Genomic DNA, 27987 nt, shown 5'->3' with positions numbered 1-27987 from the left:
ATAACGCAGACTGAGATAACATTCTTTAATAGATATCAATATATGCCCAAAGCCAAGACTCTGCACAGCCAACATACATGCTCTGTCGGGCAGTGTCGTTGACCACAACAAGCAGATCGGAAAGAAGGTTCTGAAAGGAAGAATTGCTGACATCATTCTCGCATCAAGGCCTAAGGTACAAACAACCAAGCTTGGAATGGAATGCGGAACAGAATCTCATTGATTCTGGTGGAGTCCACACCCGCTTGCAATTATCTCCTACGGACTCCAACGCCTACGGAGTTTCATGCAGTGACCACCAGATGAGAACATGACGCTAACAATGTTTGTGCAAACCGCTGAGCTTCGTGCTTCAACATGCACAGGCTGAACCTGCATTTCGCAGGCTGTTAATTCCGTGCATCAACTCGAAAACCCTGAACATCTCTGCAAGCTTGATTTGTGTCGCAATACACACACAAAAAAGCACAAATCGGAATGCGGCTTCTTTTACCGTGGTTGCATTGGCCTCCAGCAGTAACTGCATGAAACTCTTATCTCAGCACTGACCATGAGTGTTAATGAAATGAGTGTCCTAAACCAGATGCACATACATTTCACAGGTCTACATGCTATCGGCACTGAAAATGAGTCTGCACTGAAGATGGAAAAAGCATGATAAAGTTCTTACAATAAAACACTTTGGGAAGGGAATGCTATGACACAGGTGAATACAGCAACGATAGCTTGTGCATATATAGCTTTTTTTTTACATTATTTACACCTTGAAACCTGAAACGATAAGGCTTAACTGCAACATGCAAAGCCCAATATGATGCTCTCGAGAACACTGCATATATGCGTGTGGTATACCTGTTTACTATTGGGAAACCTTCAACGCTCTTGTTTGCAGACATGCTGAACACTTTCTCACACTAGGCTGCGGCGATATATTGCACTCAATGTTTCACGTGTACAAAGTACACACAGTTTCACACTAACACAGAGGACAATCTGGTGCTAGCGCCTACAGCAGCACGTCTTGATAAACGCTGAACTGATCTCTAGTCCAGTCATTCATAGTCTTCCAATGAGTTGGCTCAACGTGTATTCAACACTTACAGTTGTGATTGCAGTCAGATAAGGAAACCAGGAAAGAAAGAGGTATGTCTAGCGCCACTCTTTCGACGAGAGGAAGAACTTTTGCATTCGTCTCACTGAAGACTAGTTTTCACGATGGTCTAAAACTTGGCTAGCACAAGACGAATGTGCAAGTCATCTTATCGGAACACTGGAACTGGACTTAAGCTTCCCCTCGACATTTTAGTTAAATTTTCCACTCGGCCGTTATTTTGTAAGCACCTTTCAAAGCTTCATTATGATAGTTGTTACTTAGCCTGCAAATGCCGTTTGATTACTATAAGACCATTTCCCAATATCCCTGGACTTGAGACATGCACTAAAATACCATTATTGCTGCAAGGAGTTCATGATCAAACATGCAGTCGGCAACACCAAACGTTTTGCGACAGTAAGGAAGTTTGGAGAACAGCCCACTAATCTGAATGTCAAAGAATTGCGAGAAGACTCCACAAACTGCATCCTCAAAAGAGCCCACACCATCAAGGTCGACAAACATCTCCACACACTGCACGACTCCCACACACTATAATTGATTTCAGCACCAGATCACCCTCTGTTGGTCTTGACGGAAAGTAAAAAAAGAAATAGTATTGAAATAAAAGCTGCACATTGTGTCCAGGTCTTTAGCACTGTAGGAACATGAAAATTGGGTTGACCAATGCAACTGTGACACAAGGTTCGGTTGCGAAGGCACGTCCGAACCTGTCGGATGCATGAAAAGTCATTATGCAAGACAGGACTCGAAACTGCTGCAACACTTGCTAGCAGAATCACAGCATCATTTCAAATAGACTGCTTGTTTGTGACACAGGCCTCAACGTGTTCAACAGAAAATTAGGTAACTAACCGAACAAAAGCAAGGGCTTCCTACGAAGCCCAATACTACTGCTTTTGGGTCTCACATAAAACTATAGAAGGAAATCCAAACATTCTTGTAAAAAAATGGAGACAAATTTTTACAAATGTTTTTTAAGCCAATCACATGCAAATTACCACTCACAAAATACTGGACACAATGCTATCATCAGTGCTGGCAATGTAATCTTGTGATGACGTGTTCAGCTTTCAGCTTTAGATTAGTATTACAACGATGGGCTATGTGCTACTTAGCTGCCAACCGTAACAAAATGGGCAAGACGTAATTATGAACATGCAGTGATGGATGCACGTTCTTTGAACACAGACAGCGCGAAACACGAACGCTTGCGACACTCTGCCACTGTCAGCAGTGTTACAGCCATTCGCACCTCTGATGGTCAATAAACCGTAATATGTAGTGGAAAGGCCAAACACAAAGAACTTCAAATGTTATTGCAAAATTCATTGTGAATGGGTCAGTGGTCTAATATTCTGTCCGAGATGCCTTTAGCCTGCCCACAATTTTCTTTGGAATCTATTACGACTCAAGCATTTTATAACACTGGCTTACCCTAGAGCCACATTTGAAAAGCTTTCTCTAAAGACTATGCCAGCAAAAAAAAAAAAAAAAAAGACCATGCTGTGTAACATTTCTTATGTGACTGCACAACCAAAATGTGCGGTTAGCTATGTACAAGTAAAACCACACGGAAGTACAGTTGGCCACATAAGTTTATAGGGCACAACTCTTTACAAACCTCTAGTATTCCCCAAAAAATTATAACACAAGGTCTTGAATTCACAAATTCTACTGTTCTTTTGCGACATATGCAACTGAATAGAACCATGCAACCTCAACAGAGCGAAACTGTTTGTTGCAGAGCCAGTGTTCCAAAAAAATTTGTGCGCAACTGTACTTCCTACCAGAGAGGGCATTTCGTCTTATGTGGAACAACACACAAACGTGCAATAGTATTGATTCGATGTTAACTCTTTGAGTCACTTATTTGTGCACCAGTAGCAGCGCACGTCAAGCATCATCAGCTGACTGTTCTATATGATGTCACACTGACATCACACACTAGGTGGCCAGCCTTACTTGTCCTATAACCTCAATCTCAGAGGTACACCGTCATGCACTGGTGCATACACATCTCATCTGCGCTTGTTTCTCTTTTTTCAAGATACGTGTAGCTTGCACAATCTCGCTTCCACGAATTTCCTTGAATGAGACATTTCCGAAGCACCCTTTTCGTCAAGATTACGTAAAGCTGTCCTAAACCTTCCACTATTGTCGCTTACTGCAATGAACACAAAATGGTGAACTAAAATGTAGTTCCGACTTGTTTTGCCAGTGTGGAGCACAGGTCAATTAGGCACAGAAGTAAAGCTCAAACTGAAAATACATTTTGATCAAAGTACATAAGCCTCCCCGACTATCATGCTGGTGTACTTTTTGCCACCATGCTTCATATATCCGGGCCCTTTATGAAAAGGCTATCTGCCGACCGTCAGCTGGCCACCCTGGCTACACACAAACCCATCTTCACAGCAGGTAGACAACACGAAACACAATGCAACGTGTCTCAAATTCGTCTTCGCAGAGGACGATGACTTCATAGCACCAGTACGGCAAGCTGTAGAGTTCAGTTGAGATGGAAACACGAACTCGGTTGTAGAATGCGAGAAATGGAAACTGGCTAGACACCAACAGGCAATAGACATTTGCTATGCGTGTTACAAAGGGCGTGTTGGGATATGAATCAAACAAAGCAAGAGCACAGAGTAACAGGCTGAATTATAAGCGACATGGACTGCCAAGGCTTCTTTTGAGTGGGAATGCCTTCTTCCCTCGTCATGATCGACAATAAAGGTGCAGATCAGTGGTGCGATCTTGTACGCATTCCAAATAAGCATGGAGGCGTGACGTTACATCCCGCCGCACGCGAATGGCCAATGGGAACCGCGACAGACGTCACGGCCCTGCATTGACCAATCGCGTGCGGCTGGATGTAACGCCACGCTTCCGTGCTTATTTTGGAACGCGTACAAGATCGCACCATGAGGCACCTTTCAATGTTCTATGGGGGAAGCAGAGTCACTGCTAGAGAAGGTCTTTGGGGCAGCAGCAAATTTGAACAGAAAGAAAGCCTTTTTTTTTTTAAATACGATCCTATGCTGTAGCTTAAGCTACAGCATAGGATCGTATTTGCTGTAGCTAGATGTAGCTTAAGTACACTCAAACAAAGTACAAGCTTGGGCAAGTTCGTACATATTTTACGAGGAGCAAACCAAAAGGCGACGAAAACACTCTTCCTTAACCTTCGTGTTTTGCGCTGCTCCTCGTAAAATTAAGTACACTCCGAAGCCACTCGAAAAACGATCTAGCCTTGGCATGTCACCGAGAACCTTTGCTCCACGAGTACCAAGACTGACTTGCCCAGGTTTAGTAGGTGAAAGTTTGCCTGTACTAGTGAAAAAAGAAATCACACTAGCATTGCCATAAATACTATTACTACCATAGCTATACGTGTACGACAGACGTTCACCTCTCTGCCATGAGATACATGACGAGAGACCATTCTTACGCTCGATCATGTAACGCAGTACGATAATGATAAACGTAACGCAGTTATTCAACAAGGTGCATTTATTATCACTTGCTTTGTCGTCACCACTTTAAATAATGTAAGAGCTCTGATTAGTGTTGGCATCAGGGGTACAGTGAATCTTGCAGGAAAATAGGTAACAATGTAAACGAGCCAATAATGATAAACTGAGACTAAAATATTAACGATATGCAGGTACAGAACGATCCATGTATCAAAGGAACCTTGCTAATGGCATCAATTGAGCTGCCAAACAAAAAAAGATGAGGTTCGGTACCATCCGCAGTTTTTTTTCTCTAAGTGCCAATCAAACAACTCCGAGATTGTTGTGATGCAGTAATGATGCAACTAAAATAGCACTCCAGTGAAATAAAAAAAAAATGTCTTGAAAACATCTCGGCAGGCCTGAAAGTGGGGTGACTCATAATTTCAACACAGCAAAATGTCTATGGTTTCAGCTTACTGCCAGAGCGTTAAGATCTGCCATAATGTGAGTGAGACTAAACTATTGCAGTGTGCAAAAGACTGTTGATGCAGAGTTGCCTTAACTCTGGGTTGAAGAGCAGATCCACACTTCTCAAAAAAGAGTCAGAGTCAGATCTCTGAAACATCGAAGTTTAGAAGAAATGACAGCCTCCAAGTCACGCAAGTCCCCAAACACAACACAAGACTTGACTGCGAAGGCTGGCACAACCAAACCAACAGGCATCTCTGTGAGTGCTATGACAGATGTCACTATTGATGTGCAGAACTGATCCGAGTCAGTAGTGTCATGTCGACCAGAGAAATTGACCCCAGTCAGTAGCATTATGTTGACCAGTGTCAATTGACCCCGGTCAGTAGCGTCACGACCAGGGTCAATTGACTCTAGACAGTAGTGTCATGTTGACCAGAGCCAATTGACCCCAAACAGTAAAATCACACTGACCAGAGTCACTTGATCTCGGTCAGCGTCACATCGGCCACGTGTCAACTGAACTGAGTCAGTCGCGTCAAGTGAAGGAAAAGAACTTGCTTGTGAGCGAGTTCAATTGGATCTCTGAACTACAGCAATTTTTAACAAGCGACAACCCACTAGTCACAGCAACACAAAGATGGCTTTTACGGCTAGGCTGCCACAAGAGACTTCATGGATGCCAGGACACACACAACAGATTGATGACTGATCAGGCACAACTGGACTCTGCAGAACTTGTTCATTGCCAAGTTCTGCTGTGCACGTGCAGTCTGTCATCTTGCATACACATCTCACGCAGTTCGAAAGAGTGGATTGGCAATGTGTTTCATAATGCACAGCTCGCACTTGAGCTGTAAATTACAACAAAGCAAGGTGTTCATTGTTCCAACTTTTTGTTTTATCTTCGGAAAGCGCCAATGGCATCAAAAAGCGTCAAGTTTCTTTTCTTTTTTTCTACCTTGCGAATGCAGCCCTTGGCCTGTTACACATTCTGTCCAATCCAGTGACAGACGACAAGCAACAAGCCCTTCGTTATCGTACTCAAGAAAGGTTGCCAGAAACAATCCTGGCCACTGTTCTTCGCTTGTTCAGCTTTCGAACTCCAATACAATGATTTAAACGAAGCAAAAAAAAAAAATGCTGACACAGCAGGGGCAGATGGAACAGACAACAAAGACTTGTCTCCGGACATCACATCTGCTTTCTTTTTTTGTCCTCTATGCTTGACCCAACCCCGTTAGGAAATCTTTTTAACGTAGGTCGGGCGTCTCCTGCAACGTCTTCTTGATACGGAGGAGGATGACTGTGTACCACTGGTCGAGCCGAGAGATGGAGTCGTACTCCTTCACGGTGTCTGTGAAGCCCTCGACATCCTGGTCCTCCAACTTGCTGATCAGGGCCTACAAAGTATTCGATTACAGACTCTACATCTGAAGACAACAATAGGACCTTCTAGCAGTGCCAGTTTACTGTATGGCATGTACAGAAATACCTAACCGTCGTGGTCGGCATGTAGTTATTTTAAGCTGCAAGACCTGTATCACTCACCATAATCATCTCATCATGTTAGTGTACCCATGGAGCAAAACGTGCAGCTAGAATGTTTTCAAACCATGGTACATTTAACACAGAACCATTATAGCAGAGCGTGAATGGCGGCACCGCTAAAATGTCCCAGTGTGACTATGTGGGTGACCATGGTGAGGAGCTCTGGATTTATTTCAACCATTTCAGATTATTTAAAGTTCCCCTCACCACGCCTCAATTACAAATTATGTTTCATCACAGGAAGTTTTAAAGTGCCATCTGGGGGCGTGTTTTACCGAAAGAGAATTTTTTATTCAGTTTATCATTAGGCACGTTAAAAGAAATTGGGCTGACCGTCACCGTACCTCCAGAAGGCAAGCTTTACTGCCAGAGCGAACACTCTCTGCCTCAGCTAGATTACCAAGCGATGCATACACTGAACCGTCGATATAACAATACCGGTTATAACGAAGTAAATAAAAAATAGTCTTGCAATACATACAGTGTTAGGAATATACATTTATAACAAATTTTTGAATATAACGAAGTTATTTTCGTGTAAGGTATAACTTCGTTATAATGAGGTTTGAGTGTATTTCCAACTGAAGGAGGTGAGGGAGCGCTTATACGTAGACGTGATGAGGCCCACTTTCTTTCGCACGCAGGAACTTTATAATTTGGACACATGGTCGCCACCAAGTGATCAATGCACCTCACGTGTTTCTTTGCAATGCATGCAGGGGGGGAGGTGGCCTTGAAATGTTTCAAAGCTTGGCGTTAAACCGAGGGGTTTAGCATTCCAAAACAGAGCCGTATTTATCGCATGGAGAGATTCCAACGAATAAAGTGAAAGTTTCCTGTTTTATTCAGTTAATGTTTTCTTAGGGGAATGACATTTTGTGGCAGGTGCCTTGACGGAGGCCTCTTAATAGCTCATCATCAACGTTGTCATAGCTAACGCCAAGAAAAGTTTAACCAATACTTCTCGAGCCCAGGAAGATGCATTACAAGTTAAAACAACCTAAAAGAGCATGAAAGTACAATGCAGCCCAACCGACAACACACCTTGTATGCAATTTTTTGGTGCATCGTACAAACAATGTAGTACAGTGCAAAGGTTACCGCATCCATCAATGCTTAAAGGGGCCCTGCAACACCTTTCTTAGTTATATTGGAATAGTCTCATTATTGACGTATGACTCTTCACGAGTCATATGGCGCAAAAATTTTTCGAATCCGTCAAGTCTAAGTGGTGTTACCAAATTATAGAGATCACGTTCCGCAGCTTTCTCCCTCAACTCAACGCCGCGAGCGCGCGGAAAGCTAGGCAGCGAGTCGACGGAGGGAGCGCCGGGAGCGCAGAGGAGCGAGGCTCCGCCCAAGAGCGCCGGCGGAGTTTTTTTCTTCATTTTTTTTCTCTCTGTCGTCTGGGCGCAACCACGTGGTCTGTGCCGCCACTTCTGGTCGGCTTGCGTCGTTCTTGTCGAGCGGAGCCGATCGCACTGTGTATCGCGCGTGCTTGAAAACTGCGCGTCGGTTTGGTAATGTTGGGTGTGCACCTCGAACGCCGTAGTGTTTTCATCGCTCTGCCAACCATGGAAGCAAACCTGCGCGCTCGTTTGGAACGAATGACAGCTGAGATCGGTTTCGGCCCATACTCCGATACACCGCCTCGTAAGACGGCACTGGCAGACGACCCTGAAGCGCCGCCATTACCGGACGCCAGCATTGTTATTGGAGACATGCTGCGCCCCTGCCTCGGTCGGTCATGAGAACGTGCCGACGATGCAGTTCTCAGCGGACGAGGCAACACTCGAACGGCTGCCACTCTCAACGGCAACCGGCGATGGTCAAAAGCACAGAAATATTCACGTTTTCGGCACTGCGCATGGCGAAGAAAACGGAACCACGCAACTACGAGCAGACGAGCTGTCGGTGAGACCGGAAGTGCTAATATTAATGTTTGTTCGGTGTTTTTAACGCGATAACAGAATATAAACATACATATTATCTACTTATTGAACTCGAAATTAACAACGAAAGTAATAATGAGGGTGTTATCGTGATTATAACATCAGCCAATGGTGGAACTGCCGACAATCGCGTCATATTTTGTGGACTAATACATCATTTGTCGAGAGAAGAGGGAGCGATTTTCAGCTGACTTTGAGAATTTATTGTAAATTCCAGACCGTGCGCATCGCTATAATATTTGGCTCGCGTGTTCTCGAGAGCCTCGACTACCGATCGGCAGCGCTTTTTGACCCTGCTCAAAAAGTGTTGCAGGGCCCCTTTAAGAAAATCTTGCCACAATTTTCAAGCACAAGGCAATGATGTCTATTCTCACCTTGACTAGTTTGTATTCCCGGGAGTCGATGAACGAGGGGCACATCTCTTCATATTTGGCCAGTGCATGCTGAAAAAGGTGGTTTGGAAAAGTGACGCTGAGGCAATCGCATAGAATGCGATGCACAAAAAAAAAGTCCAACAATGTCAACAGTCACAAAAAGTGGCAATGACAAGCCAAAAGCATCAGGAATGTGACAGTAACAAGATAATAGTGTGATGAAGTTGACAACATAATGGTGTCACGAGAGTGACAAAAGCAACACAAAACTGACAGTGACAATGCAAGAGCACAAAAGTGACTGTAAAGTGACAGGCACAAAAGTGGTAGTGACTAGTTAATGGTGCCACTGAAGTGACATGACACAATGATTATGTCACAGACATGGTGGTGACACTGAAATAGTGTCACAAGAGTTGGTAACATAGTGTAACAGCATCAGAAAAGTAACAGTGGCATGATCACTGGTGCAAATCACGGGGCAGGGGGGGGGTCAGGGGGGTCCACCCTCCCCCCCCCCTTGTGTTCAGGCGGGGGGGGGGGGGGACATCCCTTGCATTGTCCCTCTTGAGATTTACCTTTCAAAGACCATATATTTGAATTGCTTGGGAGTTAAGTATAGTGCAATCAACTTTTTTTTGTTAATGCCTGTTTATTTTATAGTGTGTGCAGGCCTGTGTCCAATACCCTTCAGCTATGCGAAACTACTGAAGTTGCAACTTCCGCTTGACTGCTTTTGCAGAAGACGCAATAGAACAATGCAATTACATGAGCTGGGAACCCCCCATGCTCGTTTTTTTTTATTCTATTTCAAAGCATGATTTTAATATTTATATAAATAAAAATAAAAACAAAATGGCCACTATGGCGAGATGCGTGTCCACCCTCGTGATTTAACTGGATTTATGCCACTGGGCATGATAATATTGTAGAAGTGACCATGACACCATAAAATTGTCACAAAAGATACAGTAATACAATAGCATCGTAAAGTGATGGTGACATCACAATGTCACAATTGTGACCAGTGTGGTAGGAGTGTCCCAAAAGTGAATGAGAAGACAACAGGATCACAAAAGTGACAATGACCTCCTAATGGTGGCAACACAGAAACAGTGACAACAGTGTCACAATAACGGGATCTTAATCATCACCACTGCCATTATTGGTATTTACCTAGCACTTACACCAGCTCATTAAGAATACCAGACTGGATTCCAAAAGAAGGCAAGTGCACGAGGGGAAGGCCGAAAATTAGGTGGACATATAAGATTAACAAGGTTACGGAAACAATGTGGCCGCAGCAAGCACAGGATTGGGTTAACTGGAGGAACATGAGAGAGGCCTTTGCCTTGCAGTGGGCATAGTCAGGCTGATGATGAAGATGATGATTCTCAGCTTTCAAGGCACACTCCATCAAAACCAGCCATCTGTCACTGAAGATTACAAGCTCACCTGAGCGTTGAGAATGTCGACACACAAGTGGCAGAGTGCAGCGCGGAACAGGTATTCCTTGGCGCTGTACTTGAGCAGCTGGTTGTCTAGGGACGATGCTGCCACCTGCACAATAGTGGCTACCAATCTGTAAATATCTCCAGAATCGTGGGGCAGTATTGTGGAGCGATGTTATTACTTTTTTTATGGTTTGTGTCGCCATTAGCCATCTACTATTGGAAAAAAGTTTCTGGGCCGCACCTCTTGACCAATCGCAGATGGCTAATGGTGGTAAAAGGCATTAAAAAAATGTCATAGAATCACTGCGCGATAGCAGCCCAGTGCACACACCTACAAAGACAACGCCACTTAGTGAGCGTGTCACACACCCAACACTACCGTATTTACACGATTGTAGGTCAATCCATTTTATCAAATTTTGAAGTCCGAAGTTGGGGGAGTCGACTTACAATCGAAACAGAAACTAGTTTCAAAAATTTTCTAAAAATCCCCGCGTATTGCCGCGAAGCTAGCTTTTCTGCATAGCTTTGAAGCACTGCGGTGAAGTCAGCTTTGCACATCAGAATTCAAGATTGTTTTCTTTAGCGACATCGTAAATAAATTTCCTTTATGAAATGCTCTCGCACTTTTATTTTTTCTCTTGATGTGCGATTTTAGGGGGGTCGACCTACATTCGAGTCGACTTACAGTCGTGTAGATACGGTACTTATACTTCTTTACACAATAGAAACAAGCTATAATCATGTTGTCATCGCATTGCATTTCATGACAAAGAGAGTGAGTATGGGGACATCACAGTAGTGTTAAACATCCTTTCACATTCTTCGCCATTGTTCAACATTTTCTTCAAACATGACAAACCCTATTTCACAAATGCCTGAGCAAGGATAGCTGAGATGATTATATAAATTGCTGTACAGCTCAATGCTCTAGCATTGTTGCTTCTAATACGATGCTTACATTCATGTTTGTGTGTGCACAGTATTTTTACTCCCAGTAGGTGTTTTTATTAGGGGGGGGGGGGTTAGGGCAAGCTAGAGCTGTGCACGGGCCGTGTTTCCGAGCCCGAGCCCGGCCCGGGCCTGCTGACTTTGTCGAAGGCCCGCCCGAGCCCGACGGCAAAGGGCTGCGAGCCCGCCCGGCCCGGCCCGACGTACGAAAACACCATCCCGGGCCCGGCCCGGCCCGACTTTTTGAAGGTTCGCTGCGGGCCGTTCGCGCGATGTATCGCGTGTTCGAAATCGCGCGATCGCTCGGTTTTTTCACATTTGGAAACCGTCGCTCATCACCCGGAAGTCACAAAACACGCGAACCGGATGTACATCAGCGACGTACTAAGCACATCAGCTGTACACCAACAAATGACGTAATAATTATGCACGTGCATATAAAAATACTGCGAGACAATGGTAAACGTTTTACGTACCAACATGCAACAAATATTTTATTTTCATTGCATACCTGTGACAGCGTGGCACTTTTGCTATACAAGTAGACGGCCTCATGCCAGCAACAATGGAGTTCGCTCGCCAAAGCCGTCACCTGTATGGGGTATGCCCAGGTATGCCCATGCAAGCGTCAGCTTGCACGAAGGCGATCAACGTCGGGTCGCTCGTCGCTGTCGCGTGCATTTTCACTCATATGGGATTTGGCCTTAAATCTAACGCAAACAGTCGCGTGGCGCCGTCACTAGCTCAGGTGGTGTTACTTCTGTTTGTCGGAGTGCAACAGAGGCAGTGCTTTACCTGCTCCCCTTTTGTTTAAAGTAGCGAATGGAAAAGAAAAGCGGTAAAGGGCGGTCGCGGAAAAGGCGCTGCATGCGTGCTAGAAAAGAATTCCCGCTCATTCTCTATATTTCGGGCTTGAGTCGGGCTTTGCGCCGGGCCCGAGCCCGGCCCGATAAAACTCCAAGTAGCCCGAGCCCGGCCCGGGCCCGAGGTGAAAATACGTCGGCCCGCCCGAGCCCGGCCCGCGGGCCGGGCCGGGCTCGGGCTTTCGGGCTACCCGGAGCCCGTGCACACCTCTAGGGCAAGCTCACGATGACTTTTACAGTTATCAACAGTAAATACTCACCCTTACTTCGAAACTAATGTCAGAGTAACGTCTGTGTCCCAATCCCTCAACAGCCTTGCATATAGCCCAAGCAATACGTTAGTATGTAATAAGAAAGATAAATATTACACCGTGCACAGCAACAAAACGTCTTAACCGCAAGTGACAGGTACTTAAGGAGACAAGACAGAAAGACACGCTTTTCTGTGTGCAAGAGCGCTGAATGAATATGGAAATAAAAGGAACACCGGTTTCTGTTCCCACCTGTTCATAAATGTCGACAGCCTTCTCGTACTGCTCCAGCTGGGCAGCGTACCGAGCCACGTTCAGCATGCACTTGTTGGCAGAGCTGCACAGACCAGATTGTCGTCGCCGTCGTTACCATCAGCGCCGTCACACAAGTCATCGTTGTTACCACCGTTAAGACCGCTTACTGTTGCCAGCACACCACGATCATCATCAGCGAACTCATGTGCGATCAAAGTGGAATGCCTCTCCCCAGCAACATACAGCTGTCCAGTCGTACCCATTTTCTAACCTGATCACACCAACTAACCATGTTGTGTTAGCTAATCGTCTGTTAGATTCAAACCCGCTTCCCTCCTTTCGTCTCCCACAATGCCGCACTGTGGAAGTGTGGTGTTTCATACTGAGCCACAGCGGACGACAGAAATCATTGCGCGCTAATGCTCACGCATGCTGGCATTACAACGCTTCATTCATCGTGACAGTGATGGGCAGAAAAGTCAAACCTAGACATAAAGATTTATCGTTTAACGAATTAAATTAATAACCTTGTCATTGACAGTGTTACAAATATACTTTCATAACGAATTTTCAGATAAAACAAAGCCATTTTCGTGTCTTATACCACTTCGCAAATATGAGGTTTGATTGCAGTTCCACTAGTTTCAGTTATTCCCCTCCGACTTCGTACAACCTTCCAACTCTGCATTATCCTTATCCTTTAACCTTATCTTGCCCTATGAAACATGGCCTATCTGTCCCGACATGGGAGCGGCCTGCTACGTACTAGTTCACGCCCCACTGGACCTGAATAAAGTTTTTCTGCATTCCACATGGCGATGATCACCTTTATTTAAACTCTGGTTCGTACCACTGTCCCGTTTCCAGAACATTAAAATATTATGAGAACTCTCTAGAGTGCTTAAGCAGTCATCCACAATGTCGGTTTGTGTTTTCATGCAAGCACTGCAAAAGCAACAGCGTCATCGGATCTAATACACGTACCACAGAGGCGCAACAAATGACATTCAGTTATTAAGGCCTGGTTCCTGAATAAAATTCTTTTTTCATGGAGCTACCGCACATCTAAATTTAATTACCTTTGATGCATTTCCAGCGTGTAGGCGAAATAAGCATGTTTCCGTGTTGGCATGCTTTTTTTTTTCTTCCCTATTTCGCCTAAGTGCTGGAAATGCACCAAGTTCAGTATGCCAACTAGCCCAGCAAGCTGCTTTAAATTTAATTACATTTAACCGGATGATGTCTATAACAGTGACTTCTCAAATGAGCAATTTCCGGATAACGATAAAAAGAAACGTTGCATGTGTCTAACCTGCTGAACGTTCAAGGCTAGGGAAATTTAGAGCTAAGCATACTAAGGTGCCACTAGATCGAGTTCATTTTTGTTTTTCACAACATTGCAGTCAACCATTGCGACTTTGGCTATTGCATGTGTAATCCAAAAGCTAGAAGCAACATGGCGCTCGTCATATAAAGGCCATTACAATGCTGAACTGAATTTCACCAAGTGAAACTGGGGAATAACGTGAGAGTTGTTCAAAGTCACGTATAAAATATTTTTTCAATTCATGCTATTTTAAATACTTCAACTATAGGGCACTGTGCAAGCTGTAGCATCAAAAATACACATTTCACTGTCGAATGAGTTCTGGCGAACACATAATGTGGCAAACGACACAAGACAAATGACATTAGGGTTGCTTATATGGCATTACACAAATGGCATTAAATCTTAAGGCATTAGAAGGTTAATTCAGTTTTGTGCACGCTTGTGGCACAGGTATCACAGAACTCATAATCAGAAGTGTTGAAACCTATTTGCACTGCCCCAACTACATGTCAGTATAAAGGAGTCACTTATGTTACTAAGCCAACCATGTACTCTCATTTAGTTATTTGCACTAACGTACCTTGTAGACTCCTCCCCCTTGAAATAGTCTGCTGCCTGCTCGTAGTGGGACATGGCCTACGACAGAACCGACAAGGCAACTGGTCAGCAAATGGGACAAATAGCTTGGAACACATTTTCAACATGGAGTGGGCAGAGTTGCCAGATTCTGCTGCACTAAGCAAATAATCATCCCAACAGAAGACCCCTCCCCCCCCCCTCAAAAAAATAAGCAGCGCGACTTTTGCAAGGAAGTCCGAAAGGAGTGGAACTTTATAATCTTTCTAATTCTTGAAAATATTTTAAACTTATAGTAAAAAACGTCACTCAAATATGAATTGAATGTAAAAAAATAACTTTAATTATCTTGTACAGTGAAAATATGTGCTACTATGAACAAAAGCCCATATTTACCTTTTAGAAAGGTCTACAGGGTAGTCGCCACACTGTTCATTATATGTTTGCCAAAGTGTATGAATAAGTTTACTTGTTGACTCCCCCAAGGTATCTTTGATTTAAACGCTCAGCTACACAAAGTCATCGACAAACTCGCTATAAGTGTACACGACGAGCAGTAAAATAACTATATCTGCAGGAACAATGCGAGACCCAAAAAAACTCGACAAGCGACTTAAAAATTCTACAAGTGACTCGGTCCAAGAAAGAAGCCCGAATCCACTTACTATAAGTGAAAATGGAAACTATGGGAGTGGGCAAAGCGATGGCCAATGCAGGTCAACTTGGGTTCACGAAGGGATTGAGTCCGCAGACGAATCAGTCACGGGACGTGTAACGTACGTCTAAACACTTCACACTTGACATTCACTTGGGGAAGAAAAGCCGATGACAGCATGTATGACCTAGAACTACATCACTTCCCAAAGCACGGGCAATGGCTTTAATGTGTTGGAATGCAGTACGCACTCGCTCTCGGAGAATGGCTAACAGACTGAGCTGCGTGATTGTTCCAAGACATTTAATTCAACGAGTGACTTGGGCTGGACTGAATGTGGTTGCTGAACGCATTGCATTTTGCCACAAGTGTCTTGATATTATTTTCCAAAAATTCCAACCAAGACTTGGGTTCCAGCAATATCATGAACTGAGTCACAGGGATTAAGTGAACGATGCAGTGAAGCTGTACAGCCGTCCAAATTTTTAACTAGCGTGCGTGAGCAGCAACTATTCTGTGCGTCAGCACCATATGACGGCACCAAGTTATAAACAGGGCGAGGGTAAGCGCATGTTTTGCACCGCACTGTACGCACTTACCTACGCCACAAAATGAAAAAAAAAAAAAAACACACACCTTCTCAATGTCGACGATTTCTGACTCGTATATCTCTGCTATCGTCATGTGATGCTTTGCAGCAATAGTGAAGCGGCCCTGGAAGCAGGAAAAAGTGACTCTTTGCAATGAGACGTTCGTGAGAGCAGTTGAACTGCGACATATCAAACTTCGATTTCGCAAATTATCGAACACAGGCGAGGACAGATTTTTTTCGACACTGTCACGGCAACCACAGAGCCAACGTACCAGGACATCTAAAAATTTGGATGCTAAAACTTTGCGCCACCCGATTTTTTCGACTTTAGGTCATAATTAAAGGCCTGAAACAGCATTGATAAAAAACCACCGCTTCCATAGTGTTGGAGATGAACTGGAGAAAAGAAAGACAATGAACAAATATGGCACCGAAATGAGCTCGTTAAAACAAACCAAGATATCCATGTTCGGGTAGTTATGAGAGCCTATTGTTATCAGAAACCTATTTGTGCACAAGTTTAAGTAGACAACGTAACACCCAACATATCCTAAAAGCATAATCTGATATGTTGCTTTATTTAAAAGTGATCATTCTGACTGTTCATGACTACTGATAATTTGACACGGAAGATACAAGAAAGCATTTACATGAAACACGCCTGCAATCAAAGCCTATAAAGGCTGCACGTCAAACATCTAGACAGGAGCACAAATGAATTTTACAGTCATTCAGTATGACATAACACTAAGCATTCTTTTTCCCGTCCAGAATCAAATGTTTAGCGAGAAATCTTACCATGTCTGTGTAGATTTCAATAGCCTTCAGGTGGCAGTTGACAGCCTCTGAACAAGAATAAGCAAAATAAATATAGTAGGCTGTCCATGTAACCATCGACATGTCAACGACATCTTCAAGGTCTTTTATAGTTCATGCTCAACAACACCCCTGATTCAAAAGGGCCACTTATCCATCTGTGCATATCCACAGCAGCTGCTACAATGCCCATTCCAAATGTGGCAGAAAGCATGTAGAAGCTACCATGTGTACTTAGAATATGTGTTCTTTCTGTGTTATTTGGACCGTTTTTGTACAATGCTACTGTATTAGCATCACAGTGTTGAGTTTTTTTCCCCTGTAAACTTCAATAGTTTTGTTTGCTCACGCGTCAAATGAAGAAAGATACTTGGTAATTAATCCCCTATTAAGTAGACTCGTTAAACGAGACCTGAAGGGACATTTTAACAGTAGTTCCATTTACTGAGAGATGAACAGGGGTGCAGAATTCAAGCAAAAAACCAATCATATTAGAGGCAATCGTTCCATTTAGGCAGCAATTTCGTTTAAGAGATTTCCGTTTTCTGAGAGTCTACTGTGTATGTTTTGTCTTTACCAGTGTTTCATTTTCACTAATACTGCATGAACTAATTATTCATTTTAATCACTTGAGTTATTACTATGTGATGTATACTGCTGTTGTCTGTATGCATCGTATATTCAATGTATCATGACACCCACATCATGTACTGCCCACATTACACAATGCCCCATCTTAGGCCTGCAAGGTATCCTTAAGTTAATAAATAAATAAATAAATAAATAAATAAATAAATAAATAAATAAATAAATAAATAAATAAATAAATAAATAAATATGCTTCTGCCGTAATTTGCTTCATTGTTTCAAAAGCCCAACTGTTTTATACCCAAAGAAAAATTCTTTCGTCACAGAAAACTGAAATCTTTTAGGCCACCCCCTCCCCCCCACCCCCACCCCAAAACAGGAAAGCTTTTTACCTTGTGGGTCCGACTTCTTGTAGCACGTGCCAGCATCAACAAAGCAGGTCGCAGCGTCGTGTCGACTGCCGTTCTTCAGGTGGAGGTTGGCGGCTTCGCAGAAAGCACTCCCGGCCGCTGGATACATTCAGGCGTGTCAATTAAGTTTAATAATATTTTAGTGTTCTATGCACCAGAACAACAATATGATTACAAGACATGTCATAGTGGGGGTCTCCACATTAATTTTGACCACCTGGAGTTCAACGTACACCTAAATCATAAGTAGATGGGCATCTTTTAAGCGAGGCTTTTGTGAGTTACAGATTTTGGTGGCGGCGGCATATTTTCCGAAAAAAAAAAAAAAAAAAAACAGTGCTAGCGAGTGTACAGAAATGTGGGTGTACAAAATTAGGCCCTTCGAAGGTGTGGCGCAAGCATATTTGTATGGGCCATTTTCCAAAAAATGTTGCTCTTTCGATCATGGGCTTGTTGGCTATCAGCCGTTTCTGATATGGAAACATACTCTTTTATCGAGGTCACTTGTCATTCCACGTAGCCACATTGTTGCCTTTCATTGTTGCATTTCATTATTTCACAAATGGCCATTGCTGCCTGCAGCAGCTGAAGTGCAGCACTGCTAAGCACGTAAGTGATGGTCCAATTCCCAGTATGGAGGAAGCAAAAAGCTAGGAGGGAGCATAGTGCAATGTGATAGGAAGAAAGAAAAACAGGTCAGGTATGCACACGCCTAGCTTCGCTTGCCCCCATTTTCCTGATAGGGGAAGGACTCCTAATTTTTTTTATTTTGTCCCTATAGAAACATGGCTGCCATGGCCGGGAACCAAATCAACGCCCTCATGCTTAGTGATGTGAAGCCACAGCCACTAAGCCACCATGACGGGTATTTGAACATGTTGCTGCTTACGAAAAACTTATCAAATGCAATCAAATTGGTGAAATTTCATCTTCAGAGTTAACTGAAATGTTCTTGCCGCAACCTGTTGAAACATGAAAATGCAAATATGTTAAAGTTACTGAGTCACTGCGAACTTCGCTCTTGTCCATTTAATGCTCCCTAGTAGCAGGATGCATTTAAATGCTGCTGCTACTTATGAAAAATTCTTTATTAAACAAACAATGCTCTTAAAGTTGCACTTTCATGTTTATGTTGAGAAGCATAGGTGCTAGCAGATCATAGCAATATAAGGTGACATGAAATGCTATAAAATTCAGCAATAAACAAGTCTACATATGTTTGATGTCGTTAAAATGGTGAAAAAATGACAATTGCTGCCCGTAAAATTTGGTGTCATAGCTGCAGCACCTTGAATTAAAACAGTCTTTGTAAAGCTTATGATCTTCCTTTACTCGATCAGAACGAAAAAGTCCCACAGAATGCACGAATTATAATCTCCCTGATAAATACAGCAGGCCACACGATAACTGAATGCAGCGATTATGAAAGCATGGACATCAGTGGGGAAATTCCCTAAGAGCACGACACTACCAGAACAAAAATAAAAAAAGAAATTCGGGAGCTCTTGCCCTATCAAGAAAACGGGGGCAAGCGAAGCTTGGTGTGTTCATGCCTATATAATAATATCTGGGGTTTAATGTCCCGAAACCACGATATGATTATGAGAGACGCCGTAGTGGAGGGCTCCGGAAATTTCGACCACCTGGGGTTCTTTAACGTGCCCCTAAATCTAAGTACACGGGCCTCAAACATTTTTGCCTCCATCGAAAATGCAGCTGCCGCGGCCGGGATTCGATCCCGCGACCTTCGGGTCAGCAGTCGAGCACCATAACCACTAGACCACCATGGCGGGGCGGTGTGTTCATGCCTGACATACTACTTTGTTTCTTTCACATTGCGTAATGCTCCCTCCTAACTGTTCCCTTCCTCCGTGCTGGTAATGGGACCTTCATCCACATGCTTACCAGCGCAACACTTTAGTTGCTACAAGCAACAATGACAGCCACACATTCGTATTCAGGCAACAATGAAATGTGGCAACGTGAAATGAGAAGCGGCTTCGATAAAAGATCAGATTGCCATATGATAAACGAGTGATGGCCGAAAAGCCTACGATCGAGAGAGCATCAACTGTTGGAAAACAGCGCATACAGATACGCGTGTGACTGGCGCACTTTCGAGGGCTGCACTTCTGTATGCATGCTGCCGCCGGGTTTTTCACGTATGACGGCCAAATCTGTGAGTTACAAAAGCTTCGCTTAACATAATAAAAAATAATGGTGATGTATAGAACGTACCACTCCATTTCTTGGCCATCTTGAACATGTTGGCAGCACGTGCGTACATTTCGCATGCTTCTTCCAGTTTAGATGAGCTCCTGCGCACAAGAAAATTGAAATAACACGGATGAGGAAACGAAGGCTCAATATTAAACACCAGCTATAAAAAAAATTCGCTTTGGTGAATCTGGTAATGATGATGATATGCAATTTTATTGGCTCACAGACAAGATAAGGCCACCATGCATCGCGCACATTTTGACAAGTTGTCATGATGACGTGGCGGCATTTTACACTGCAAGGGCATCATTTTACACTGCAAATTCTGAGGTTTTTCATGTGCTAAAACCACAATACAATTATGAGGCACGTTGCAGTGAGGAAACTCGCAAATAAATTTGACCACCTTGGATTCTTTAACACGCATCTAAATCAGAGCGCTTGGGCGTTATTGCATTTCGCCCCCATTAAAATGTGGCCCCCTGGTTGGGAAACGAGCCCACTTAAATTTGATGGCAGTGGCTTTCGACAGTCTTGATTGCAATGCATCACATGCTTTACATGTGCGAGTATTTTTATAATGAATAAACAGTTAGCAGTAAGACCCTGCGAATCTTTGACAGTGGAATGTGATGTGTGTGTGTGTGTGTGTGTGTGCTGATTGGATTAGCCACCTACTAGCTCAACTGCATGTTCTTCTAAGGCAGTGTTGCTCTCTGTCTTTCATCTGTAACTCTCTGTTGTCATATCAGGGCTTCTTTCATGGCAAAAGTAGCTTTATTGATGATGCGGAAGGGTAGTCTGCTAATAGGAGATTAAGTTATTGTTTTATTGCTACGCAGAAGGGTAATCTGCTGATAGAGCTGAAGTGATTGTTTTATTCACAATGTAAAAAAGTAATCTGTTAACAGAGCTGACGTTATTGTTTACTGGTAGTGTAGAAGGTTAATCTGCTAATAGAGCTTAAGTTATTGTTTTGATGCTCCGCAGAAGGGTAATCTGCTGATAGAGCTGAAGTGATTGTTTTATTCACAATGTAAAAAAGTAATCTGTTAACAGAGCTGACGTTATTGTTTACTGGTAGTGTAGAAGGTTAATCTGCTAATAGAGTTTAAGTTATTGTTTTATTGCTCCGCAGAAGGGTAATCTGCTAATAGAGCTGAAGTGATTGTTTTATTCATAATGTAGCAGAGTAATCTGTTAACAGAGCTGACATTATTGTTTACTGGTAGTGTAGAAGGTTAATCTGCTAATAGAGTTTAAGTTATTGTTTTATTGCTCCGCAGAAGGGTAATCTGCTGATAGAGCTGAAGTGATTGTTTTATTCATAATGTAGCAGAGTAATCTGTTAACGGAGCTGACGTTATTGTTTATTGGTAGTGTAGAAGGTTAATCTGTTAATAGAGTTTAAGTTATTGTTTTATTGCTCCGCAGAAGGGTAATCTGCTGATAGAGCTGAAGTGATTGTTTTATTCATAATGTAGCAGAGTAATCTGTTAACAGAGCCGATGTTATTGTTTATTGGTAGTGTAGAAGGTTAATCTGCTAATAGAGTTTAAGTTATTGTTTTATTCGTAATGTAGAAGGGTAATCTGCTGATAAAGCTGTTACTGTTCTATTGCATGCACATAGGTGCAATCTGCCAATAGAGCTGAAGCGATTCCTCTATTTGGAGCCACTTCAAATGCTGACAAGAGTGTAAGATTGACAATCCAAATGCAGTGCCTGCAAGCGTGACGTAATAGAGCCATTGTGTATTGCAGATGGCATGACAGCCACCGCTTCCTGTTTTTTATTATTCTTATAGTTGTTCAATGGGATGGAACTGACGCTACAATGAATGAACACTCATCCTTGCACGTGTAAATAAAACAGGCTGCCTGCTTTCATCAAAATCAACTTAACGTCATCTGCAGTATACAGCAATCCCGACACATCCGCTGCATAACTTGAAGAGAAAGACACTACTACTTTGCAAGGCAAGTTAAGCAGTGATGTTACATAATTAAGTTACTTTTATTAATTGATTGCACAATCAATGGCATTCAAGCACGTCCCCAAACTGCTGAATCAAGGTAATATTCACATGGAAGAAATCCTCAGCATAGCATCACTTTTGAGAAAAAGGGCCTCAAAATCTGGGGCAAAACGTATTGATATCCTAGCTAGCACTTACCAGCACTTAGCATATTTACATCACCACGCGGTTATGTAAACATCTATGGATCCCATCCTAGGATTGCAAAAATGATTACTCAAGCATGGCACTGTACAAGGAACTCATCCTAAACAGGTATTTATTACTTCATCGCTGCTTTATTCTGTAATAAAGATATGTGTTGTGATATAATTATTTACGGCTAACTAAAATTTGCCTAATTGTCAATGTCCCTCAGCAATCTATCCTTCCAAGTAGTGTTCGCCTCTTCAAGTCGCCAAGATTATTTTAGAGACCTGCGACACTTTAAAGATATTTAAAAGCATGTTTGCAGTAAAGCAGATAATCCAGTATGTATGTAACTTGTGCATGAATAGTCCCAAGCTGCCATTTATTATCATGTTGAACGATGCCAAGCATACAAGCTATTCCACATCATCATGTGGAATATTAGGGCACATCTTAGCAGTGACAGTAACTTGTCAAATAAATAAAACTGATGGACAAATGGTTTCAAGAGGCTTGGTTGTTGAAAGCCTCGTGCCCAGTTTGTTTGTTAGTGTTTGTTTGGTGTTCCTTTAAGATGCCTAGCTGGCAGCATCCTAAATTTAGTCCCCTATGTTTAAATCTGAGTGTTCTTTCGTTTAACTACACATCACTTATAGCTTTACAAGCCCCTTCCCCCCCCCCTCTTTTTTTTCATTCAATCAATCATTTTATTAACGTAAGACATTAATAAAATTACAAAGCAAATATAACACTGAAGAACGTCTCAAAGCAAAAAGCTGTCAGAGTGACCTCCTGTTAGCACTAGTATAAATATGTAGAACAAACTGTTTGTAACTAAGGTTAGAGCAGCGAGAGCCTACAAATCAACATATCAGAACTATTAATCAAACATTTGGCACTTTGGAAGTACATATGTAAGTATAAACATAGCAGTAATAGAATAGAAGTATAATCAATCGTGTAACATGAATAGAACATCTCAACACATATATGCACGCACATACAAATACATACACACTTTATAATAAAAATGATGATTATTGCACCATGTCGGTCTTGTCATGTAGCTTTTCTTTTGTTTTGATAGATACATGGTACTTAGTACCTTACAATGCTTCATGTCTGCAGCTGTCAATGTGGGAACATTACACATGCACAGATAGCATGTTTTATCTTGCTTTCGTACTATGCACACAAGTGCTAGATTTCTCACATCGGTTATCAGTTGATAATGCACTATGCACGAATGGAATGCCTGAAGGCAGTAGGTCTTTCCTTGCACTTGTGCCCATAAAGTTGATGCGACTGTTGGCATTTTGTACTGCACTCCCAGCGTTCCCTCAAAAAATACCAAAATAATTTTGACAAACTGACTAACCATCTAATTACACCAGTACTAATTTGTTTATCATTTCAGCGGCGTCATGTTTGATGGTTAAAATTCCCAATTCAAGTGAGCGAAACAGCGCAAAGGCCATAGTAGCATTTTTAATAAATTAGGTATGGGCAGTTTATCAGTAAATCAAATACTGATTCATCATTTATCACATAATTTGTTTACTGCAGCAACAATTTCTGTTTTTGCAAACATACTCATTATAGCCAGAAATAAAGGCAAAGGCAAAGACGCTCTAATTTACCTTGACACATAATGGCTTTTGGGCTTCTTGAGATTAATATTGTAATATTATTATTACATACTATAGATAACATAACAATGCAATATAAATATAATACTAGAATTTTGCATTATATTATTATGTCATATTGTAATATTACAGAGACATGCAAACTTCCACAATTTCAAAAAATTGGGCAGTCCTTTTCGTTTGACTTGTCAGCGTATGAGAATTTGCTATTCAAAATTTTGAAGTTTTCATTCTTCATACGTTGTGGGGGTGCTATCACTGCCTGCAAAGTCGTTTGCGCCTCATGGCGCGTGCGCATCTCGAGAATTAGCCGCAGTTAGGTTTAACAGCTGCCGAACGAGAGGTGGCGCTGTGATCACGCGGTGTAAGGTGGCGCGGTGGCATCGCCCTGTCGGCAAGGATAGACTGGCGTACAGAAAACAGCAGCGAGCCTTCTTGGTGTTAGGTAGCGTGCTTGGATGAACGTCTCCCGCGGTGGGTCCATGGTGGACAATACCGCAGCTCGTTTTTGCGGGCCCCTCGTGGTGAGTCGAACATCGGCGACGCCGCATTCGCAGTACATTGTGTGTGTTATGTTTTTTCTGTGTATTGTATTGGCATTGTATAAAGTTACTTAGCGGGTGGTTACTAGCTGTGTATTAGATTCGGCTAGCGAGCTTGCCGTTATGTAAAAGCAGTGCTTAATAAATGTTCACGTGGTTGTTGCCCAACAGCGTGAACTGTCTCCGTGTGTTCTGAGAGCAGCACTGTATTCAGGCCCCACAACGTAAGCATGGCAATGCTTACTGAAATTCTGCATAGAGAACGACTGATTCAAGCATCAAAAGTTCAGAATGACTGCACTCCAGAAGAGCAGCAGCTACTGCACGGAAGTTCCCAATTGAAAGTTTGCAGATGCCTATAAACGCACAAAAATCTGCAGTCACTCTATAAGGATGCCTCACTATTGGGCAGCAAACAATTCTGACTTTGATTGTGGACAAAGCAATTTTTCATTTGGACAATCTCGTCAAACTGACTTAGCTCCTTAAATAACAACTCTACTTTTATGCATTTGGTCACACGCTGTGCCATGGGCATAGGCAGGATATTGTCTTGGGAGGTGCAAACCCGTATTGCATCGCTGCTGGGGGAGGGAGGGAGCGTTGGTGTAGCTTTGGTGGGGGCAAGTGCCCCTCTTGCATCCCCCTGCTGATGCCCATGCGCTGTACTTTGTTTCAGTACCGTCACTGTTATGCCTACACCAGATGAGATATAACTGCATTCCAGTAAATATTTTCTCATTTGTGAGATTTTAAGTTTTTTAAGCGCAAAAAAAAAAAGTTTTCTGTTCATTCATTCAAGAATATTTCTTGAGAACACCGTTGGATGTATCAAATAATGTATATGAGAATTTTTATAAATCAAGATGTGTTGTGCAGAACTTTTCTTTCCATGTTTAACGATTCAGACATGGCCTAGACACAATTCTATGATAAAAAGGTTATTTGCCAATACTCACATATGATTCAACTAGGAAATTTAAATATTCAAGCAGCTCAAACTATTCAAGCCGTTGACTGATAAGCTGCTTTGAAGTATCCTACATTTGTTCTCTCTCTATTCTCCCTTCATGCACGAATTATGATGCACTGTCTGCGAATGCGTCAAATTCGCATGGCATGATTCTAAGGCACTCAGTATTACATTCCAAGCAAAAAAATAAAGGAATGTGTTGTTTTGTGTGAGTTTTGGTAATTAATGTTAATTAGCGTGTAATTAAATATCTAATTATTCTGCAACCAGTAAGCTTGAATCCTTGCATAGAAAGAACCAAATATTAGGCCCAAAATGCACGCACAGCTTTTTTAATTGCATTTGTTTCACGCAAAGAAAAGAACTCTTGACGTTGGTCTTGGAACGCGGCAGGTCGAACGATTGTCAAACATGGTAATGTCTCCAGCAAAGTGATCCTCCGCAGCAATATGAAGCACAATGAAGCTAAATGACTGCTAGTTGTGTCTACTCAGGAAGCCTGCACGAATGTGCACAATGCGTTTCAAGCCTTTCGAAGAAACACGCGGTGCGTGACGCACCTTCGAAGTTTATGTGTACAATTAATTGTACACACGGCCGCTGAAGGGGATACATTGAACAATCATTTGATCACTTACCAGCAACCTATTAGAGTACAAAGCTAGGATGAAAAAGTCATTTTGTAGCTTGTTTTGTAGCTAAATTTTACTGTCCGTCAGATCTCCCAAAATGGCCCCAGGATGTATGAACTGTGGTTTCCTGCATTTTGCCATTGATAGCTATCTTATCTCTTCCTGGTATCGCCATCATATTAGGCACTTATCATACTTCCTGCTTGCTCAGTAAAACGGAAAAAGAAGCCACCTACAGAACAAGTTAATGTGCATGTATGAGCTTGCCCTATCTATTTTTGTTATCACTTGCTTCGTCTCCTGAAACACAAAAATACACACACACCCATCCAAAAATACAGCAGCAATGCTATGCCAGCAGGCACCAACACTGTGACACTTCCGAACATCAATTCAGATTTTTAGTCTTTTTATTCCTACGAACAATGGGGAGTACTGGACGTGTCGATAGATAAGATCACAGTAAGTGCCTCTACAGGTTATCGGTTATAAACAAAAGGTAATAAAGTGTTCTAATCACAAAGTATGCGGGTCATCACACTAAACACACACCTTTCGTTTCTCTAGTGAACTTTAGGATAACATACAGTTAAAGGTGATTCAATTTTGTCTTTATTTGGACAGGTTTGCCTTCGTTACGTTCCAAAGATATAGGGGTGGTCGTTTTGAAACCATGAACAAGCAATTTCATCATTCCGCGACGCAACTAGGCGCGACCAAAAAACACTTCGTACAGTCAGCGAATCGATCGATAGGCACCCTTTTGTACGCAGTACCTCTTGTCTCAGACAGCAGTTAAACAAGGAGGGTACTTATCTAATAGCACGACACCGGCAAACACTCTCTTGCGCGATACCGGTGGCAGAGAACGCATCTAGGCGCTGATACAACATTCGATTATGCATCCCGATTGGCGACGGCTCAAGAAAAGGGGGGCGGAACTGTCTCAGAATGCGGAATAACACTACGGAGGTGCTTCTCGGTGAAATTTCTTTCCCCACAAAGCGATATAACGCGGATGAGCTACGTGGATTATGACGCGGGGTTTATGACAGGTTATGATGCGAAATCGCACGGGTTTCGACTTCTCCAAGCGCAAGCCGCTCAGGCAAAACAAGTCATGACACGGTGAGGTCGATCATTGCACGAATCGTAGGATAAACGCATAACTCCCGCGTTAAGCGTTCGGAACACAGTTCCAACGTCACGAAGCCAGCATCTTCAGCTCATACAGCCCATAACAACGGCTAGCCAACTCGGAAAACAAACACCGTGCCTCGAAACGGCAAGCCAACGGTATTACCTGGGTCACAAAACACCCATGTTGACATCGCGAGTTAACTGATCCTATCTGACATTCCCTCGTCTTCATTAAATTCACGCACTCCGAATATTCGCGTAGCAAGCGGGTGGAAACTGTAGTTGAAGTGGCGAGTCAGCAACCTAAACTGAAAGAATGCGGATCCGCTGTTAGTCGCCACTGCAGATTGACATAACGACAAGGCGAGGATACAACTGCCGCACATACCCCCCCCCCCCCCCTTTGGTCATACGGGTATGCAAGTTAAAACTGCTAACATTCGAAGGGCCTAAGACACCCTAAACAATGATACGAATGTAACCCGGATTTCGTAGTTTAGACACCAAAATGAGTCAGAGAGGTGTGCGAGACTGAGGGTGATCACACCACTGCGGCAACAGCCACACTGATGTGGACAGGAAAACTCCGCACCGCCTTGTAAAAGCGCTTGGGCTGCTGGCCTGGTAGTAAACACAACAAACCTTAGTCAACATCGCACCTGAACCTGACAGCTAACCCTCGCTACGTTGTGCCAGACCCGCGAACTCACCCGAATAACGATCCGAGAAATCCTTGCGCCGACTTGATTTTCTTTTCGGCGTCGGCCACAAGCTGCATCGCTTTTTGCTCGTTGTCCGCCATCGTAATTGCTGGGCGCACTTCAGTCGGCGAACGTTTTAAACGAGCACAACGGGACTTGAAACACGCACCACCGGCTAGGAACGAAGTTCGCGTTGCAAGGGGTTTCCTTATGTTTTTATCACGCAGGCCTTTGCAGCATAGCCAGACCTTGCCGTGCGTGTATCGACTCGACTACACAACGCTCCCGTACGTGTGTGCAAG

At 43.0% G+C, this 27987-nt stretch overlaps 1 protein-coding gene across 1 annotated transcript; it reads right to left on the bottom strand.

Annotated features, from left to right (window-relative positions):
* Window position 1: 1 nt before the first annotated feature.
* Window positions 2–27978, bottom strand: LOC119401703 (alpha-soluble NSF attachment protein). Its single transcript, XM_037668631.2, has 10 exons — window positions 27695–27978; window positions 19900–19979; window positions 17644–17760; window positions 16646–16692; window positions 15892–15969; window positions 14605–14660; window positions 12692–12776; window positions 10376–10480; window positions 8921–8989; window positions 2–6446 (listed from the first exon to the last, which is right to left on the bottom strand). Exons 1-10 carry the CDS (start codon window positions 27784–27786, stop codon window positions 6297–6299), a joined length of 879 nt encoding a protein of 292 aa, XP_037524559.1. The 5' UTR covers window positions 27787–27978; the 3' UTR covers window positions 2–6296.
* Window positions 27979–27987: the final 9 nt, after the last annotated feature.

Source organism: Rhipicephalus sanguineus, chromosome 8 (genome assembly GCF_013339695.2).
Source record: "Rhipicephalus sanguineus isolate Rsan-2018 chromosome 8, BIME_Rsan_1.4, whole genome shotgun sequence".
Taxonomy (NCBI): Eukaryota; Metazoa; Arthropoda; class Arachnida; order Ixodida; family Ixodidae; genus Rhipicephalus; species Rhipicephalus sanguineus.
Note: the sequence above shows the minus strand (reverse complement) of the source record. Positions and strands in the feature narration are given on the sequence as shown.

Excerpts from the sequence above, each read along its gene's own strand:
- LOC119401703 (XM_037668631.2), bottom strand. The coding sequence starts at position 27,786 with ATGGCGGACAACGAGCAAAAAGCGATGCAGCTTGTGGCCGACGCCGAA. Across the intron at positions 12,777-14,604 it reads AAGGGGGAGGAGTCTACAAG|CTCTGCCAACAAGTGCATGC; the intron begins GTACGTTAGTGC and ends TGGTCTGTGCAG. Across the intron at positions 10,481-12,691 it reads CTGTCGACATTTATGAACAG|GTGGCAGCATCGTCCCTAGA; the intron begins GTGGGAACAGAA and ends ACTATTGTGCAG.